Source organism: Mchenga conophoros, linkage group LG9 (assembly GCF_057382185.1).
Source record: "Mchenga conophoros isolate Kocher_MC1m ecotype Shallow Benthic linkage group LG9, M_conophoros_male_GT1.1, whole genome shotgun sequence".
Taxonomy (NCBI): Eukaryota; Metazoa; Chordata; class Actinopteri; order Cichliformes; family Cichlidae; genus Mchenga; species Mchenga conophoros.
The window spans coordinates 25324643-25343226 of NC_140534.1; the positions used below are offsets into that span (position 1 = coordinate 25324643).

Below are 18584 nucleotides of genomic sequence, written 5' to 3' on the forward strand. Positions count from 1 at the left end.
CGCCCATAAGAGCAGGCTTTGTTTCAATCATAATGTCATTACCATTTTTCTGTTATTATTCACTAGCCATGATGTTTACATAGGCCACGCTGCAGTCGCCACTAGGTAAGCGCATGTTATCGCCTGTCCAACTTTTTGACATGTATACACCAGCTATCACAAAGGGTTTTGTTTGTCAAAGGAGAGAGGAAAAAAAACTTTGTTTTCCTGACACTCCTACATGCGCCTGTGCTTGTGGTTCAGTGGTCTCCAGAGGATTATGTGTGGCAGTGAAGTATTTTAACCCTTTAACACATACAGTATTTTCACCTTTTGTAAGGTTTGAGGATGGGTGGACGTTTGCCGAAGCCTTCAGTGTCCTCTCCATTTAGCCTCCTTTTTATTTTTTACTGTTTCACAGCCTTATATAAACGTGACAAATGTCAAGCTCTTTGGCCCTGATTACACACGGCTCAATTACAGCCGTGTGTCACTCCTCGCTTAGGCCATTACATAAGGGGAAAAAAAAATCTGCAGCTTGAAAGTTGGCTAAAGTGCATCTGAGGCGCATCATGCTTCATAAATCACGTTGTCTCCACTGTAGAGGAGAATGGCTCTGGTTAACTGTTTCCTTCCTCTTTGAAACAATAATCAAATATAAACACCATTAAGCCATAGTGCAGGCGGTGTTTTGTGTAGAATTGGTTTACTTGAACTTTATTGCATCGCTGAGTGCCCCATTAAGATACAGTCGAAAGTGGCATAATTGCTTCTGAAGAACTCCGGGCAAATACGGTCTATTGATACACACCAGCGAGGTAAAAGCCCGATCTTCCTGTAATTTTTCCTGAAAAATAAGTAAATCGCGTTCGTCTCCGCGTTGCGTAAAGCCGACACCGGAGAGCTCGAAGGCTGTGGAGACACGCTCCACGCGCACGGCTGTTAATTGAGTTCAGTCCAGTCACTCCAGCCTAATTGATTTAATGGCGCGAGCACACGCCGCCGCTGAAGGCTAATGACCAGCAAACACCGGCGAGAGTGCAGCGAGCGAAGTGGCCGCATGAGCGCTTGTTTGTTGTCGCCAAGATACCTGCGTGCGGAGATCGTGGGTCCATGCGTGCGAAATGGTGTTAAATGATGCATTTACAAAAGTATAATGGGCGCGTTTTAAACGTTAGAGGGGGGAAAAGCAGATAAATGAAAAAAGTGGGCTGTGTGTGGTGTTTGAGCTTTTCGCCAGAGTTTCCAAGACAACTGTTTCTCCATCCACGTCTCTTATCTGGCGGGTCAACCAATGTTTGCGCCCATACGTATCGATTTATCAACCTCAGTGTGCACACGAGAGATATATCCATATAAAATGTCGATGGCTGTGCTGTTTGAGGACAATCCAGCTTGCCTTGCGTGAGATTCGTGCTCCTTCCAGACGCTCTTGATTAATAACTCCCTCTTTTGCCCCACATGTGGAAGGAGCAGTTGCACGGTCACCTGTTTTTGTTGTTGTTGCTGCTGCTGCTGCTGTTGGGGTCAGACACAGGTGGATGCCAGGTAAACCTTGCGGTATTTACAGAGTACCATTGATTTACGCGCTCTTGTTCAGTTGGCTGGAAAAAAAAGCTCACAGAGCTGCAGAATATCCTGGAAACTGGGAGCTATCGGCCTGCCGTTTTTGAGCAAATAGTGAAACCAATGGCTTGGGCGCTACAGGATCACATGGTGGCAGAGTGACACACCTGTGTGGAGCAGTAAGGGCCTCGCAGTTGCGCCTGAGGCAGGTAGGGCTGAAGGTTTACGCCGAGGTAGGGCGCAGGTTACGGTGCGTGTGTGTACGCAAACGGCCCCCCTGCAGACACGGGTCCTCGCCAGCCATGAATCGGGAAGATCACTTTTATCCCTCTCAGGTTTTTAAAGACTCCTGCACGTACCAGAGATCACAGGGTGATGACTACAGCCACAGCAGCCCGCCACCCTGCCTCTACATGAGCAGGCAGGTCCACTCCGTCTACACACCGCCGTCCATGGGAGCCTTGGAGCAGGCCGGCCTTCCTGACATTGCTACCACTTACAGTTTGCCGAGTATGCGGGAGGAACCTGGCGTACCCCAGCTCCTCCACCACCACCAGCACCAGCAGCAACAGCAGACGCTCCAGCCGCCTCCAGGCTACAGTGACCCCGTGGAACAGAGCAGATATCACCTGCCATTCCCCTGGATGAAAACCACTAAATCCCACTCACACACCTGGAAAGGACAGTGGGCAGGTAAACACTCAAACAAATCAGCGTATACAGTGTGATTATGAGCGTACTACAGAATCTGACTGAGGGGGGTTAAAGTTCTTAATTTGAGTTCAAAGAGGGCTTCAAATTAAAATATGAGACAGTCATGTTTGCACAATTTAGCTACATAACAAATAACTTTCAACTAACTCCTTCTGAGGCCTTTAATGACATCATGGCCCCAACAATACGATCCTGGGTGTTTCAGTTTACCTGTCAGTCATTTTTGTAAAAGGCCCGGGAGGTGAGCGGTTGCTTCATATGAGGTATTATCGTCACAAAAATGTGAGTTTTGTTTGTACAAAAACATTTTCACAAATCACGCTATCTTTAGCCACGAGCAGCCTAATAATAGTCTTTTATATTGCCAAGTCGTTTGTAATTCTAATGTGGTCTTGATAACGTGGAACAAAAAAGAAACTCTAACATGTAATGAACTTTTTAAGGAAAGTATTTTTTAGGGAAGAGTTTTCAGTGGACTGAATTTCAACAAACTTGGAGAGGCTTTACGTGCAGCGAGTTTGCGTAAAAGCAGTGTCGTCGTTAGGAAAAACCCCCATTTTGGTTAAAATAAAAAAAGCAAATAAAGTTCTCGTACTTTTCTTACATCAGAATGAAATTCCCAGAAAACATTTCTTCTGATTCTCTCTCCTAAAGAACTCTCAATAGAAGCGTCATGTATGAACGAGCCACTCTCATAAAGTCGAAACTGAATAACTTACACTCTGATATAGCAGGCCCACGTTGTTTTATTATTCTGAGATACTTAATGGACAGTGTAAACTTATTATATATGACATTTTGAAACAGTTACTATGAACTTAAAAAAAAAAACAAAAGTTTTTAAAATCAGCATGAACGACGGTAACGGGAATGATGCCCAGAATCGAAACTCTAAATTAGTGCCTTACAAATAGGCAATAATTATAATCAGTGGCTTCACATGATTCATATTAATTTCTAACAACTTGACTATGTAAATCTATTTAAAAAATAGTCTGCATGATGGCGTATTTCAGTTTCACTTTGAAAATAAATGTATATTAAATTATTATTATTATTATTATTATTATTTGGAACGTATTAAATACAAATTTAGCTGCACATTCAACGTCATAAATGAATGAATAGTCTTTCTTGTATTGATGTTCAAAATGAACAAATTATATGAGGGAATTTAGGGTCCTCGGGTAAAATAAAACGCCGTAGAAGCTCTTCAAACTAACTGATGCGTGACTGATAACGTGCAAATAAAGACAAGAATTACTTTTCTATAATATTTTAAATCTTTGTTTTTTACTTGACTGTTTTAAATGTAAAAAAATATAATTGAAAATGGAAGAGATCATTTTTTAACAGTCGTAATTAATTAATTCATTTATTTTAAAGAAGCGGTCAATGGATTCTTCTAAGGCGTCTAAAAACTTATATTGTTTCGGTCTTTATCTTCAACAATATGAAAATACTTAAAAAAAAATTAAAACTTATATACAGTTTTCAGTGACTGTAGCAAATACTTCCTGGTTGTGGTTTATGATATGCACAGTAATTAATCTGCTTTAATTTCAGCTCTGGGTGATCACGTGCACTGGGAAATATGTTTTGTCCTTGAAGGAAATGTTAATTTAATCTCTAAAACAAGTAATCTATAATAATCTTCATCCCTAAAATCTAAATTACACCTGTTTGAATAACCCCCCGTAATAATCACCTGTTTTTTGGCCAAGTATTTGGTTAGTACTGGTTAAATAAAGAGTGGCTGGAGATTCTTCTTTACATTCATTTTCAAGATTTATTTTTTACATGAATAAAAAACACTTTTCATAGTTTACAATTAAAAATGTAAATTTACACTTGAAGTGCTTCAGATTTTAATAAAAATTCATTTTTATTACATATTCTTGTTTTTAAAGGGCGCTAATTCTCCGTGTGGTTTTAGGGTCATACGTGATGACTGAGAATGAAGAAAACAAACGCACGAGGACTGCGTACACGCGCGCCCAGCTGCTGGAGCTCGAGAAGGAGTTCCTTTTCAACCGCTACATCTCGAGGCCGAGGCGCGTGGAGCTGGCGCTGACCCTCAGCCTCACCGAGCGCCACATCAAGATCTGGTTCCAGAACAGGCGCATGAAGTGGAAGAAGGAGGAGGACCGGAGGAGGGCGAGGGGGGCCGACCCCGACCAGGACTCCTCCATCACCTCTGGAGACCAGGGGGAGGCCGCTGGAGGGGTTTCCTCCTCAAACGGACCACACCCCACCACACCCCCCGTGTCCCCTCTGCACGGTCTGTCTGCCTCCGGCTCCAGAGAGAGCGCATAGATCCAGCGGATATATTTTTAAGACTTTAAGATTTTTAAGACTCAGACCTGAACTCATATTTAAGGGATCATTTTAACTTTGACTGAAACTCAAATCCAAGTTTTAGGAAACATGTACATATATTTTTTTTCTGAAAAGATTGATGGTATTTAGGGGTGGGGGGATATTTCTGTAAAGTGCTCGTTTACAGGGACCCTTCAGAAATTTCTCTTGGACCACCATAAGCCCCCTGACTGGAGTCCACAGTCTGTTGATTCAGGACTTATTTACTGACGTTTCTTCATCGCCAAACATCCTCTGAGATAGGTTCAACACCAGATGGCACGCGGAGACAACAAATTCACGAACTCCTTTCCCGACAGCGGACCACAGACATGATTATCAGTGCTGTTGTTTTCCATACATCAGTGTACACTTGTATATACACTAAGCTGTATTATGGAGATTGTTAATTAGAATCAATGATCCACATGTTTTATTGATTGAGATTTTATGGATACATTCAGAATTAAAATATACCACAGCCTTTGAGCCTGGGAGTGATGAGGTTTAGAGGCAAACTGGCGCAAAACTCAACCTCCGGCACTTCATAATTTGTTCGCGCCATCAGTAAGCAGCAGACTTTGGAGGCGCAAGCGGCAGATCTTCTTCACCTCCTCGATGCCGCGCGCTCTCTCCACTGCGCGCTCGTTCTGGCAGCGCTCGGACAGCTGCAGCAAGATGTTCGCTTTGTCGTTCATCCGGGCGCAGATGACAAATGGAAATTCGAAGCGCTTTTTATACTCCTCGTTGAGACGGGCCATGCGCTCGGCTTCCCCCGAGGTCAGCGCGTCCATTCCGGCTCCCGCCTGCTCCTGGCGCGACTCCCGGGTCAAGGTGCCTCTCTGCAGGTCCCTGCCGGCCAGATCGGGGTGACACCTTAGGATCCCCTCTTTACCTGCACATACAACCGATCATTTCTGCCAGTTTAGAGCATTAAACTGATACAAGCCTACTTATTAAACAAACGCGTAAAAATTAACCCGAGCACAGGGTAGAAATGTTAATAAACTAATTCCGTGGATCACCTGATTCTGGGAGCTCGTCGATGAAGTCACTGATGGCAGCCTCCAGAGCATTTAAACTCACAAACGGACGCCTCGACCACACAGCGGCTGTTATAACAGGACATTTCTCCACCACGTTACCGAAAGTGTTCACAAAATCCTCGTAAGAAAGAGCATTTACAGCTGAAATGTCCATGACTTATGGGAACAGTCTTCAGTGGTGCCACAGGCAGTGTTTGTTGACCTTTACGCAACACTTTGCAACAAGGGTTAACGCACCGCTGGACACACAGAACACCCCCCACCCTCCCCGGATAGTCTGGCAGTGGTTAATATTTTCTTATGGAAACTATCATCTGACACTGGAAAGAACAGTTGGCTGAGTGTAAAATAGGAGGAAAACAGTGATTTAAATTTTAGCTGCAGGGTCCTTATTCAGCATTACAATTCTGAGCTCTGGCGTCCCCTAGCGCTGAACAAAGGTCAGCAAAGAATATAAATCAGACGGCTATCCATTAAAACAGCGCGACGCCGGTATTGAGATCATGATAAGGCTTCAGTGGTGGAAGAAGCAGACAGATCCTACATGAGAATAGCCTGTAGCGATAGAGCTGCAGGAAAATTTTACGTAAGCTAAAAGACCTGCACTGAAAATGATGGCGTTTTCAGACAAATTCCGGGGATCACATTTCCTGAACGAGGCTCTTTAAGTCTGAATGGCTAAAACTAATTGTGTAAACCTACCTACAATCTTTGTTTTCTTAGACCCGATAATGACGATAATGATACAATAAATAGTTTTGTGGATATTTTGTTGACTCTATTTACATATTTTTACATGCTTTACCTAACAGGTATGTGCCACCCTGCCTGGACCTCTTGCCCCTCATTTGCCCCCATTTAAAGATTTCTAGTTCCGCCACTTTAAAAAAGGAAACATTAAAAAAATGTACTTCATTACTGTCATTTAGTAAAATCTACTTTTAAGTAGAACACAGCTTTTCTCCTAGTGGCATCATATACTGCATCACATTGTACGAAAATCTTCATTTAAAATTTGTGATTGCCATTAATTCTGCAGGATCCTGAAATACTCACATACCTGCAATCATGTTTCTCTGCCTCCAAATGTTCATTCTCCTGGTATGCAGGGGGAAATGTTCTTACTGCAACTCCACTACTCCACCTACATGGCAATTTAACCCGCAGGGAATTAGGAAGGCTGATCACTATGATGCTGTATAAACATGGTTGGCAGGACACCTAATTCCTACACAGATTTACTACTGCACAAAATCACATGGGCAAAAACTGCCTCAGTCCAAAAAAAGAAAAAAAAGTTTTATTAGTGAGCACCACACTCTCACTGGAAATAAGATACACAAGACTTATTTTTCTTTCAAGGCAGGCTAGTGGGCTGGGGGTGTAATTCTGGCCAGCAGCCCGAGGACATAACGTTTAGCATTATCAGCCTGTCAGCCAATCAAAAATTAGTTCAGCATCTTCCTGAGAAAGAGTTTTCATCTACCTTAATGGGCCTTGAGTTAATGGGGAGGGAGTTTTCACACAAGATCCTGGGAATGCAACTCTCAGTCTCTTTAATGAGGTTGGCCACCTCCTCATTACAGGGTAGGCTATTCCTCCTAAAGCTGCACAGGTTACTTCTAGCAGTTTTCAGTCCAATTCTTTTTTTAAAGCAACACATAAGCCCTGAAATGAATCTTCCTTCTGGTAAAACTAAAGCATTTTTAAAACAAAACCAGCCAAATAAAAAGAAAAAAAGCTTTCCTCCAACTGTGGGCTTCAGTTCAAAAGTATTCTACAACCCTTTCCCATCCAGTCTCTCTGCATGCATATTTCTTCCTTTCTATCCCCTTTAAAGAGAAGGGCCCCAAACCCACCAATCAATTACTTCTGGGACTCAACAGCAAATAGCTGGACTAGAGTGGATCTCCACTCCCACGCTGGTGCGGCCTAACCTGACATTTAGTAGGAGATCACACAATTACCTAAATTAAACAACAATTCAGCCGAGGTAAGGAAAATTAGGATGTATCACCAGGCAAGCAGGGAATGTTGAAGATCACGTCCTCACACTGATACACCAGTTTCAAAGAAACACATGCAAAATCTGGGTCTGTTAACAGTGACAGCAACTTTCCATTAGAGAGGAGGAGACTCAGCACATTCTGGAGCCAGGGGTTGTTATTGAAACAGGCTTAAGATCAAATGCTGCTTATCTGCACAACCAAAGTGGCTCAAATTGCCTCACCTATACAAAGGAGGTCATGTCACATGGGAGCTCATGCTTACTCCATACATCTAAGAGAGGCTTTACAGATGGAATACAGCACCTCTAACTAGAAACACAGGAAAAGAGCAGACTCATTTAGGTGTGCACAGACGTTTATTTATTTATTTGTTTGTTTTAGATACAATGTTATAGCAGAGAAAGTATTATACAGTCAGGCGTACATTTCATTTGTGAGTAAAGGAGAGACTGGTTTCATGATAAGCAGACTTTCCGTGGGTGGAAATATTTTGAGCACGAGGATAAAAATCTGTGGTCACATAGCTTCTCTCTCTCTCTCTTTTTTTCATTCACTTTAAACTTTCAATGCTCATTGCCAGGAGCAAGAAGAAAACAACATCACTGTTATGGCAACGAAGAAGTTGGGGGCTTCCCTGCACTGACAATTTGCTCAGAGCAGGTCTGGCTTGTACAGGATAACAACGTGGCCACCATGAAACCAAAAAAAGCATAATACAGCAGCCATGGGTGTAAGAGCCATTTATTGTTTTTGTTTTGTGTTGTTGCACATTTGGACACTGGGGGCAGTGACATTTGCGGTTACTGCATTTATACAGGAAGAGTTGATCTTACAATGAGTAATGGTTGAACAGCTTAATGCTACAGATCAAATGAGGAGGCAGGGGAAGCATTGCCTTGGAGGCCTCAAAACATTTACACTGAGTTTTTCAAGTAGCACTCAGAACCTGTCTCGACCCCCTCTTTGACTTAATAACTGCAACCAAACTCCACCAGCATGTGTAGAAATCTCTTCACAAAGCTGTCAGAGTAGCTGTAAATGTCTTGATGCATGCTCAATCATCCAGGTAAGTAAATCTCCAAAACTTGATTCTGTTTATCTGAACGTAGCTTTTTGTGGGAGAAACGTTTCGTCCATGGAAGAAGTGGAAAAAGAGGGCTTTGCTATCCTACCCTGGAACACCACCAATCCATTGGTTCAGATATGTGGATGAAACCTGGGTGAAAATCAAATCTCAGGGGTCACATTAACTCGGTGGACCGACACATCAAATTCACAAGGGAGGATATAATAAGTGGCAGGTTAGCCTTCTTAGACTGTGAGATTTCCATGACTAATGGGGGACATCTAAAAGCTGATGTGTACCGTAAACCTACGCATACGGATCAGTATTTAAGGTTGACTCTCATCATCCATGGAGCACAAACTGGGCGTCATCAGGACGCTACAAAACAGAGCGAACATGATCCCTACACACACAGCGGCCAGGGAGGCAGAAGAACAGCACATCAAGAAGGCCCTGAGTAAATGTGGTTATCCCAGCTGGACTTTTGTCAAAGCTGGAAAGGCACCTAAAGAAAGCTCCAGCTGATCCAGGAGAGAAGGACAACCGCTGCCCAAGCGAAAACCTGTAGAGATCCCGTATGTGTCAGGAGTATCGGAGCAGTTGAGACGCATTTTTTCTAAACACCGGGTCTCTGTGGCTTTTAAACCCCAAAACACGCTGCGCCAAAAATTGGTCCACCCCAAGGATCGGGTCCCCCGACACAAACAGAGTAACATAGTGTACGCTGTTAAGTACCAGGAGGATTGCCAGGATTTATACATCGGGGAAACCAAACAACCTGTGGCAAAGCGGATGGCACAACACAGAAGAGCTACTTCGTCAGGCCAGGACTCTGCAGTCTATTTACACCTACAGGCTGTTAGATTATAATATTATTTTATGCCATGTTATACCCCTAACTAAAGATTGTGAATTATTATGTAGTTTTAGTTTGCATTATTCTCCTGAATTAGAAGAAGCTGATAACTATTGCATTAGTTAAACTGATTTGCATTACATTAGACTGCTGATTTATTGTGGATGAATGACATTGTTTTATGATGCATTATACTGCTGAGTTATAAGAAAATACTGTTTGCAGAAAGTCATCGCCTTATTTGTCTGATTAGAAGAGAACAGAATATACTGGAGTTTTCTGCCCCATCTCAGCAGGAGCAGATAAACAGGGAGCCAAGGTCGTAGCTTAGGCGCTGTGTGAGAGAAAGCATGTGAATGTTTAGGCTTTTTATGATAAGGTGGAGGCACCAGAGGCTATAAGAGTTTGAGCAATGCTCCACCATTTTGAGATCTGAGGCTGTCTGCATACAGTGTCCATCTCCCACGCGTGTGACTATTAAAATCATCGTTTGACTTAACCCGGCCGGACCAGTGTTGTTATTGTGGTTTTTCTCTTGTCTCCATCCCCAATATTTTGAACCATAACAAGGCCAGTGGACACTCTTAAGGATGAGGATGTACACATCCTGGACAGGGAGGAACGCTGGTTTGAGCGCGAGTCAAGGAAGCCATTTACGTGAAAAGGGAAAGACCATCTCTGAATTGAGGAGGGGGCCTAAGGGTACATCTTTCGCCATCTTACAATGCTGGGATTGCAGCCATTCCCCAACTCTCTGTGAATGGTACTCATGGCCATTGATCAGTGGGCTTTGATCAGTGGTTGTTGATCAATGGTCATGAGAATTTGCATAATTAAGACTAAGGAACTGACCTCCCAGCCCATCGTTCCTTCAGTGGGCTGGTTTCAATCATTATGCAAATGTGCTGTTTATAAGATTTGGGGAAACCTGCAGTCAGCTGAGACTGAAGAAGTCACTTGGATGAGTGACGAAACGTTTCTCCCACAAAACGCTACGTCCAGATGAACAGAATCAACTTTTGAAGAGTAGCTGTAAATACACAGAAATGAGTGCAGTTCTGATACACGAGAGGAATTTTGTGGGTTGACAGGGTGTGCCTGTAACTTTTCCTGACTGGAGCTTATTGAGCACAAGAATGACATACAAGATGCGGTTTCTACAGCCCAAGTATACTTATATGATGGTGCATGAGTACTACACAAGGCTGCATGGTGGTGCAGTGATTAGCACTATCAAGTCATCACAAGACAGTTCAGGGTATAAATCTCTTGATATGTTACGACATGTCTTTTTGGAATTTAAATGCTCTCCTTGTAAATTTCTGAGTTTCTTGGCATCTTTCACATTTAGACCTTCTTTATTTTGTACAGTTTGCTTAAGCTGTAGTATATAGTTAAACTGTGGTAGATAATGAAAAGTGTTAGGTTAAATATGATTTATCCAGTTCCAGCAATAAGTATAAAATGCTCACTATATTTGATTTAAAGATAAAGACACTCGATTTTACTCTAAATGATTGTGAGAAGACTATCAAGTAACATGCTGTATGGATAAAATGATATATGGGTGGTAACTGTATCTGATGGTTACAGAAGATCCTTCTCAGATATTGAAATGTCTGACTACACAGACATCGTTCAGAAATGTCCACAGAGGTCAGTGGATCATGGCAGTCGCTGAAATTCTGGTGGTTATATCTTTATAACCAAGCTGAAAAAAAGAAAGAGAGTGAGACTGAGTGATAATGGTTATTCATCCAGTTGTGGAGGTGAACAGGCCGACCCTCTGCCCTCAGTCTACAAGCTGGTCAAACAGTGATGATGAGCTATGCTCTTTATTTTGTTCATAAAAAGATGTTTATAAAAAGACCAAATATATACTTTATTTTTGATGAGGTACATGAGCTCTTTATTGACTACAGCCAAGCCAGAAGCAGAAGCAAACTGCCTACTTTCAGCACCATCATGTTGTTATAAGTAGGTACACCATCTATAATATAGAAATACAAGGACAATAATAAGAATTGATTAATTAATAATTGACATTTTATTAAAAAGTAATGCAAATAAAAAGTTCTTTGTACCTTTAGAGAATACTGGGTAATGGGTTTTGCAGAACCAGAACCAAACATACTGTCAGCAGGAAGGAGTTCTCCTCAGGTGGATTACCTAAAAAACAAAACAAAACAATGTGAGCATGACAACGTTTAGATTTTTTTTCTCCATCAAATATTTTCAGTAAATATATTCATTAGACTTGTTATTACCAATAGAGGGCTGAGGTGTAGGTGGGATGATCATGTAATGGGTTTTGCACCAGGAGCCAACTGAGTTTGTCAGACAAAACCTGAATTGGTCTCCTTTTAACACGTCTTTGCTCACTAAGCTCTTGATCGGCTTATAGCAGGAAACATCAGAATCTATTTGAAATGCATTTGGGACCTCATCCCAGGATGAGTCAATTTCACTGCAGCTGTGAAACAAAGTAAAAGGAGTTTAAATAATCAGAGCTAAAATGCTCTCTGAGCTGAACGGCTGTGCAGGTAATCATACCTGTCATTGGACTCAGAGCAAAACATCCAGGTATAGTTTGCTGGCACAGGACTGACAGTCTCAAGGTTGAGGGTACCATCATCCTTATTAAACAAGAAGTTGAACTTTGGTTCATCTGGAACAAAAATCAGATGATCTCAAACAATCTCACATTTTAAATATAAATTATAATTAAATTTAAGTAATAATAAAACTGTAACAAAGGTTACATTAACCCACCTACAACACACACTGATATGATCTTTGTTTCCTTTTGTCCTCCAGCCTCCAGGTGTAACTTATAATCTCCTGATATGAGTGGATCACAAAGCTTCACAGTCCTGAGAAACAGTTCATTACAGTCCTCATATCACATGATTACACTGATCATGAAAAATGTGAATGAATGGATAATTTTACACTTCTACATGATGACAGTTTGCGTCATTGAAGTACCTGTGCTGTGTTACCCATGTCTCCCTGACACATTTAGTCCTGTTTTTGTCAGGAGTCTCCCAGGAACAGTACTGGAGAACAGGATGGTAGGAAACAGTGGCCTGCAAGCAGGTGCTGGATGCCTCCTGAGCTGATATGATCTTGGTCTCATCCAGCTGTGCAGAGAGGAAACCTTCATCTGAGGAAACACAAGAATAAACCAGATTTATTCAGTGGGAACAGTTTCAAATAATAATGACATGAAATGAAGTCTACTGACCTGAGACATGAACATGAACAGACTTTGAGTTTTTATTTGCACTCGTGCAGGTGTATGTGCCGCTGTGCTCCTCTCTCACTGATCTGATGGACAGGTAGGCCATATGAACACCGAAATGTGAGTCATTTTTAATGCACATCTGGAAGAAAAACCCCATAATAATGATCATTTGCAGGATGATTATCAGTGAAGTACTTTGTGTCTCAGACTGAGGAATATTAAAAAGGTCGGTCAGTTTTCAGACAAACATAACAAGAAAGTTTAAGGAAACTCTCCCTGATTACAGGACATTACTGTACCTCCTCCTCCTTCTCTGGTTTACATGACAGTGTCCTGGCATTGAGCTGTTTTCCTCCTTTCTCCCACACAGGTGATCTCAGACTGTATCCCTTTACTCTGCAGCGAAGCAGCAGAGACTGACCTTCGCTCAGGGTGACAGTAGATACCTCATCTTTGTTCATTACACTGCTCTGTAAGTCTGAAACACACATCAGGGCCTCAAGTAAGAAATATTTGCTTTTCGGAGATTAGTTAGTGAATCTCTGGGTAAACATTGTTTTTTTCACTTTCACTATTTGAAGAAAGAACTTATGGATAAATTCATTATGGATGTATTAAATTTGTTATGAATTAATTTAAATCCAGTTACCGTAGTCATACAGTTGGGAGCACTCTTGTCCTTCAGCATTGGTTGCACAGCACATCATTCCTCTATTATAATATTCAGTGCTTGATATTGTGCGCTCTGTCTTTCTGTCGCTTCCCTTTAAACTCTGTTGTCCATCCTTGTTACTGGTCAAACAGAGAGAAAAAAAAAACATTTTGATATTTTTCAGAAAGCTGTGTCTATGAAAAACATTATTACCAAAGCTTGTCTGATACCTATCTAAAATCAAAATAAAGCATCTCTCTAAATGATTCAGTCTAAAATCAGAAATTAAGAAGTGTTGCTATTCTGAAGTTTGCATACAAATGTAAAGGACAACATCTTACCCAGACCATTTGATTGTGGGTTTGGGGAAACCCTCAGAGATGCACTTAAAAAGGGGAAAAGTATCTGACACGTCAACACCATCGAGCATCAGCTGTGGTTTTGTTGGACGTTCTAAACAACATCAAAGAAAACAGTTAAATTAATTGTATTATCACTCATTGATCATCAAACAGAGATTGTGTGAGTATTGTAGAAGAAATAAGGTGAGAAGCTGTTACTCACTCATTACATGAAGAATCACAGTCGTGGAGAACATGGTGACATTGTTGGATTCACAGGTCAGAGTGTACTCCCCTGAATCTGTCTCAGAAAGCTGTGATGTGACCATGGACTGACTCCCATTTCTGCTGAGGTTAAAGGAAACATCTCAGTTTAAATACATAGAAATATAAAGCACCCAAACAGAAACACAGACGGTCACTTACGCTGTCATTACTCGGTCTTCTCCTCTGATCCAGTGGCAGACAAGAGATCCAGAGAGGCCCTCCAGGGAGATGATGAGTTTCATACCCACTGCTAACACTTTGGTGATGGGACCAGATGGATTCAGATAATCAGCTGGTGTCAAACATGCTGCCTGAAAAACAAGAGCCAACATTTAATCCTCCTTCATTTAGCAGCAGTAAAATCATCACCACTGGCAAGATCTGAATTAGATTTTCCCGAAAACACATAAAAAAAGTTGATCTCCTGATTAAATGTTTCCTTTAAAAAACAAAACAAACGAAGCTTATATTTTGTACCTGAACAAAACTTGTACTAAAACCTCTTCAAAATGTATTAGAATGACACAAAGTGATTACAGGAAATCACAGAAAGAGCAGCTAGCACTATTTCCCTCTCTGTTGCTGTGTGCTTTTTGCTGCCCTGTACACCATAACACACACACTGCCATTTGCGAAGGTAAGCTGGAGCTACACAAACATTAAAGAGTCGATGCACAGCATGAAAATGGGTGTTCACTTCTGTCTTATCTAGACTATAGGTGTCTTGTTTACCCAGATATGTATATGTGCAATTAATGCATATTTCAGACTGGTCAAGAGGGGTTCATTAAAGAATAATAGTTCATTTTATGTCATCTCAGAACTATTCCCTGCTTTAAGACTTCATTGTCAGTATCACTTTCAGTTATTTGATCAGAGTTTAGTTAAAACAGCTCTTACCTCATGACTGGGTACACAGACTGGAGTCTTTACATCATCAGAGCAGAGCACTCCGACAGCACACAGCAGCAGAACAGCTGGAGACATAGAAAACTGAATCTTTAGTTTAAATATTACTGAAAATCAAAACAAATGTATATACACCAGTGGGAAAAAACAAAACCAAAAAAAAGGAACAAATGCATCATTAAGAAGAAATGATTGCTTTTCTAAGTCAGACTGTATTTATGAACTACAACTGTGTCATAAACAAAATGCTTCATAACTCAAAATTTAGCTCTGGCCAACTACACAAACCTTGATTGCAAGTCTGTGATTACCTTCGATTGTTGTTGTGCAGGAATGAATAACTCTCACTCACCTGCAATCATGTTTCTCTGCCTCCAAGTTTTCTTTCTCGTATTCTGAAAGGAAAATTTGTTGCTGCAACAGCGCTACCTATATGAGAATTTCATCCCAAGGAAATGAAAAGGGCTGGTCTCTATGATGGTGGAAAAACAAGACAAGAAGCGAGGATATTGCGCACCAGACGGGCAGGATTTGAGAGGGGTCCTCACACACTCACAGAGCACCAGCAATATTCACGAACAAGACAAAACAGTTAATAATATCCTAATAATATCAAAGGAAAAACAAACACAAGTAATTAATCACAGCTGGATCATAACGGGACGCTTTCTCCATACATCCGATAGATAAACTAGCTTCACAGACGGAATACAGCATCTCTAACTAGAAACACAGGAAAAGAGCAAAGATGAGTACAAACAAGGTTGAAACGTTGAAAGTATCTGCTCACCCAAAGCTGCCTAATCTGGAGAAGTCTGCCTCACTGCCCCTCCTACATGGAAATGGTACAGTTTCGCTTTCTGTTATTTGTTTTTCTCAATCTTTTTGTAGAAATCGACGAGTGGCTTCACATGTAAACGACATCATGTTTCACACATTTTGATGCGAAGTACTTTGACTTGAATAAAAGTCACTTCTTACCTTCTCATAAAAGTTAGATTGCTTTTCCCTTGGGACCAAAATAAAATAGACACATATGTAACGGAGCGGGTTTTCCAGATCTACTGGCGTTTAGATCAACTGGCGTTGGTCGAACAGATGTGTGGCATTCTTGCGTTTCAGGAGCTACTACCGACAAACCAGCAAAAAACCGCCAAATGTGTCATCTGTGACACTTGTGAGGTTATCTCAAACACACTCCGTCAGTCTTGATGCTGTTGAACAACAAAATGTTTAAAAATGTGGCGAGTTTACCTGGTGATATCCTCATGCGCAACGCGATCGCGAAAACAGCAAACAAGTAATACCACGCCGATGTTGTTCACAGGACAGCAAGAGTAAACGATCGGGAGACTCTTGTCGTCGTTATCGTTCCCCTTGCACGGTTTATTTCTCCGAATTCAAGGTTTTTGCTTCACAACTAAAGCGAGCAGTTTACTTTGTGCACTAACATGGACTCGAGTCAACCAGCGCCACCTCTGGCCAAGTGCCACAGCCTACAGCCAGATCAACCTGTGACACACATCTGCAGCACGTTTGATTTCGTTTCATGCACAACACATTTGTACCTTTCAATTGTGTCTGTTTGTGCGTCATGCAAATAAACCTTTGAAATGAATGAAATGACACTAATATTTCACTAGTGTTGTAACATCACATGTCGTTAGCGTAGTCTGTGTCTTTACTCTGCGAACAAACATTTTAGAGTTGGTTGTTATATACAGTCTGTATAAGTGTGGTTAAACTAATAAACATTTGTAAGGAGATGGCAGTTACTGTGAATGTACAGCAGGCGATTAGTAATAAACAGTCAGACAATGACTCTGACAATCTCATTCAATCTTGCAGATTGAATGCACCTTCTGTGGAAAGTGGTACCACACAGTGTGTGTGGACTTCCCCTGTGCAGAAGGCGACTACAAATGTTGTGCATGCTAAATAAACAGAAAAAAGTGATCCCTGTTGTCTTTGCTTACTGATTGTTTTCAGTGTTGACAATCCACATTGCTGGCATTGCATCTTTCAACATGTTTGTGGGTAGATTTGGATGTACCAGGGGTAAGTGCAGCCACTCAGCCTCTACTCAATGTGATCATAGCAGCAGGTGCAGATGTGTCACAAGTTAATCTAGTAGTAGGCTATGGTAGTAGTGGACTGAGCTCCATTTGAAACTGCTCCAGCTGCTGTGTGATAGTGGATCTGCTACAAATTGAAGATCATATGGAAGTTTTGGAAATTAACCCTTGTATTATGTTGAAAAACAAAAAAGTGACATTGATTTTGTTGCGGGTCATTTAGATCCGTACTGTGTAAATCCACTCAGAATTATCCAAAAACTGCAATAAAACAATAGCAACTTTATTTCCCATCAGATTAACATGTAGAACACAGACATACAACAGTGACTTTCCATAACTATTTTAGGAACAATTTGGTTTTTCGTTCTTACAAACACATTTCTGTTGAACTTGCCCAGCGTTCTCAGTTTTTCAATGCTCAACATTTTCGATTTTGTCCACATGATGGACAGAATGTAACTGTGTGCTTTCTGCAGATGTACTTCTTGCATTTCTCACAAAAAGTGCTTGTTTTCAAACAGGAATCTTCCTAACTAAGATTTAAAACAGATTTCTACATCTCCTCCAGTCTCACAAACAGATGACAAACCAAGCGACACACCCGAGTCACTGACTTTCTTAAATCCACTCACTCTCACTGGCTGTTTATTACTAATCACTGTGTAACTGCTGTGAATTCAAAGTAACTGCCATCTCCTTACAAATCTTCATTGGATTAACCACACTTATACAGACTGTATATAACTACCAACTCTCCAGCCATGTTGATGGATTGCCTATATTGGCTGGAAATATTAATTTCCAGAGAAAGGACACAGACAAACGATGCTTACAGGATGTGATGTGACAACACTAATGAAATATTGACGTGTCATATTTGTCCAAGGCGTATTTCATTTTTCAAGAATATCAAAATCATGATGACCAATTGGAGTGGTGATTTCTATGACTTTGTGTATATAATTTGGAATTTTGTACAAATGTAGGCCAATAAGGAATATATGATATCATTAGGGTTAGGGACAAACAGACACAATTGAAAGGTACAAATGTGTTGTGCATGAAACGAAATCAAACGTGCTGCAGATGTGTGTCACAAGTTGATCTGGCTGTAGGCTGTGGCACTTGGCCAGAGGTGGCGCTGGTTGACTCGAGTCCATGTTAGTGCACAAAGTAAACTGCTCGCTTTAGTTGTGAAGCAAAAACCTTGAATTCGGAGAAATAAACCGTGCGAGGGGAACGATAACGACGACAAGAGTCTCCCGATCGTTTACTCTTGCTGTCCTGTGAACAACATCGGCGTGGTATTACTTGTTTGCTGTTTTCGTGATCGCGTTGCGCATGAGGATATCACCAGGTAAACTCGCCACATTTTTAAACATTTTGTTGTTCAACAGCATCAAGACTGACGGAGTGTGTTTGAGACAACCTCACAAGCGTCACAGGTGACACATTTGGCGTTCTTTTGCTGGTTTGTCGGTAGTAGCTCCTGAAAC

General features: G+C 41.3%; 3 protein-coding genes across 9 annotated transcripts; 1 reads left to right on the forward strand and 2 right to left on the reverse strand.

Annotated features, from left to right (window-relative positions):
* Positions 1-79: 79 nt before the first annotated feature.
* Positions 80-6428, forward strand: pdx1 (pancreatic and duodenal homeobox 1). Its single transcript, XM_085287192.1, has 2 exons — positions 80-2238; positions 4196-6428. The coding sequence occupies exons 1-2, from the start codon at positions 1848-1850 to the stop codon at positions 4573-4575; spliced, it is 771 nt and encodes a 256-aa protein (XP_085143318.1). The 5' UTR covers positions 80-1847; the 3' UTR covers positions 4576-6428.
* On the reverse strand, positions 4023-5857 carry urad (ureidoimidazoline (2-oxo-4-hydroxy-4-carboxy-5-) decarboxylase). The gene is made up of 2 exons (XM_085287194.1): positions 5643-5857; positions 4023-5512 (listed from the first exon to the last, which is right to left on the reverse strand). Exons 1-2 carry the CDS (start codon positions 5815-5817, stop codon positions 5163-5165), a joined length of 525 nt encoding a protein of 174 aa, XP_085143320.1. The 5' UTR covers positions 5818-5857; the 3' UTR covers positions 4023-5162.
* Positions 6429-11475: 5047 nt separating the features above from the next.
* On the reverse strand, positions 11476-16497 carry LOC146567376 (receptor-type tyrosine-protein kinase FLT3-like). Of its 7 annotated transcripts, XM_085287180.1 has the most exons (16): positions 15992-16496; positions 15801-15842; positions 15363-15482; positions 15002-15078; positions 14261-14412; positions 14058-14182; positions 13835-13946; positions 13491-13633; positions 13141-13319; positions 12842-12980; positions 12583-12760; positions 12367-12467; positions 12148-12262; positions 11862-12067; positions 11679-11763; positions 11476-11584 (listed from the first exon to the last, which is right to left on the reverse strand). In XM_085287180.1, exons 3-15 carry the CDS (start codon positions 15370-15372, stop codon positions 11681-11683), a joined length of 1620 nt encoding a protein of 539 aa, XP_085143306.1. In that variant the 5' UTR covers positions 15373-15482; positions 15801-15842; positions 15992-16496; the 3' UTR covers positions 11476-11584; positions 11679-11680. The 7 variants fall into 7 exon arrangements, with proteins under 7 accessions (XP_085143306.1, XP_085143308.1, XP_085143311.1 ...); XM_085287182.1 differs by having other exon boundaries at positions 15363-16224; positions 16318-16496; XM_085287185.1 differs by lacking the exon at positions 15801-15842 and having other exon boundaries at positions 16265-16496.
* Between the last annotated feature and the right edge of the window lie 2087 nt (positions 16498-18584).

Coding starts and splice junctions, on each gene's coding strand:
- pdx1 (XM_085287192.1), top strand. CDS start 1,848: ATGAATCGGGAAGATCACTTTTATCCCTCTCAGGTTTTTAAAGACTCC. Junction 2,239..4,195: donor CTGGAAAGGACAGTGGGCAG/GTAAACACTCAA, acceptor GTGTGGTTTTAG/GGTCATACGTGATGACTGAG.
- urad (XM_085287194.1), bottom strand. CDS start 5,817: ATGGACATTTCAGCTGTAAATGCTCTTTCTTACGAGGATTTTGTGAAC. Junction 5,513..5,642: donor CGACGAGCTCCCAGAATCAG/GTGATCCACGGA, acceptor TTGTATGTGCAG/GTAAAGAGGGGATCCTAAGG.
- LOC146567376 (XM_085287182.1), bottom strand. Junction 12,761..12,841: donor TGTTCATGTTCATGTCTCAG/GTCAGTAGACTT, acceptor GTGTTTCCTCAG/ATGAAGGTTTCCTCTCTGCA. Junction 11,764..11,861: donor TACACCTCAGCCCTCTATTG/GTAATAACAAGT, acceptor TTTGTTTTTTAG/GTAATCCACCTGAGGAGAAC.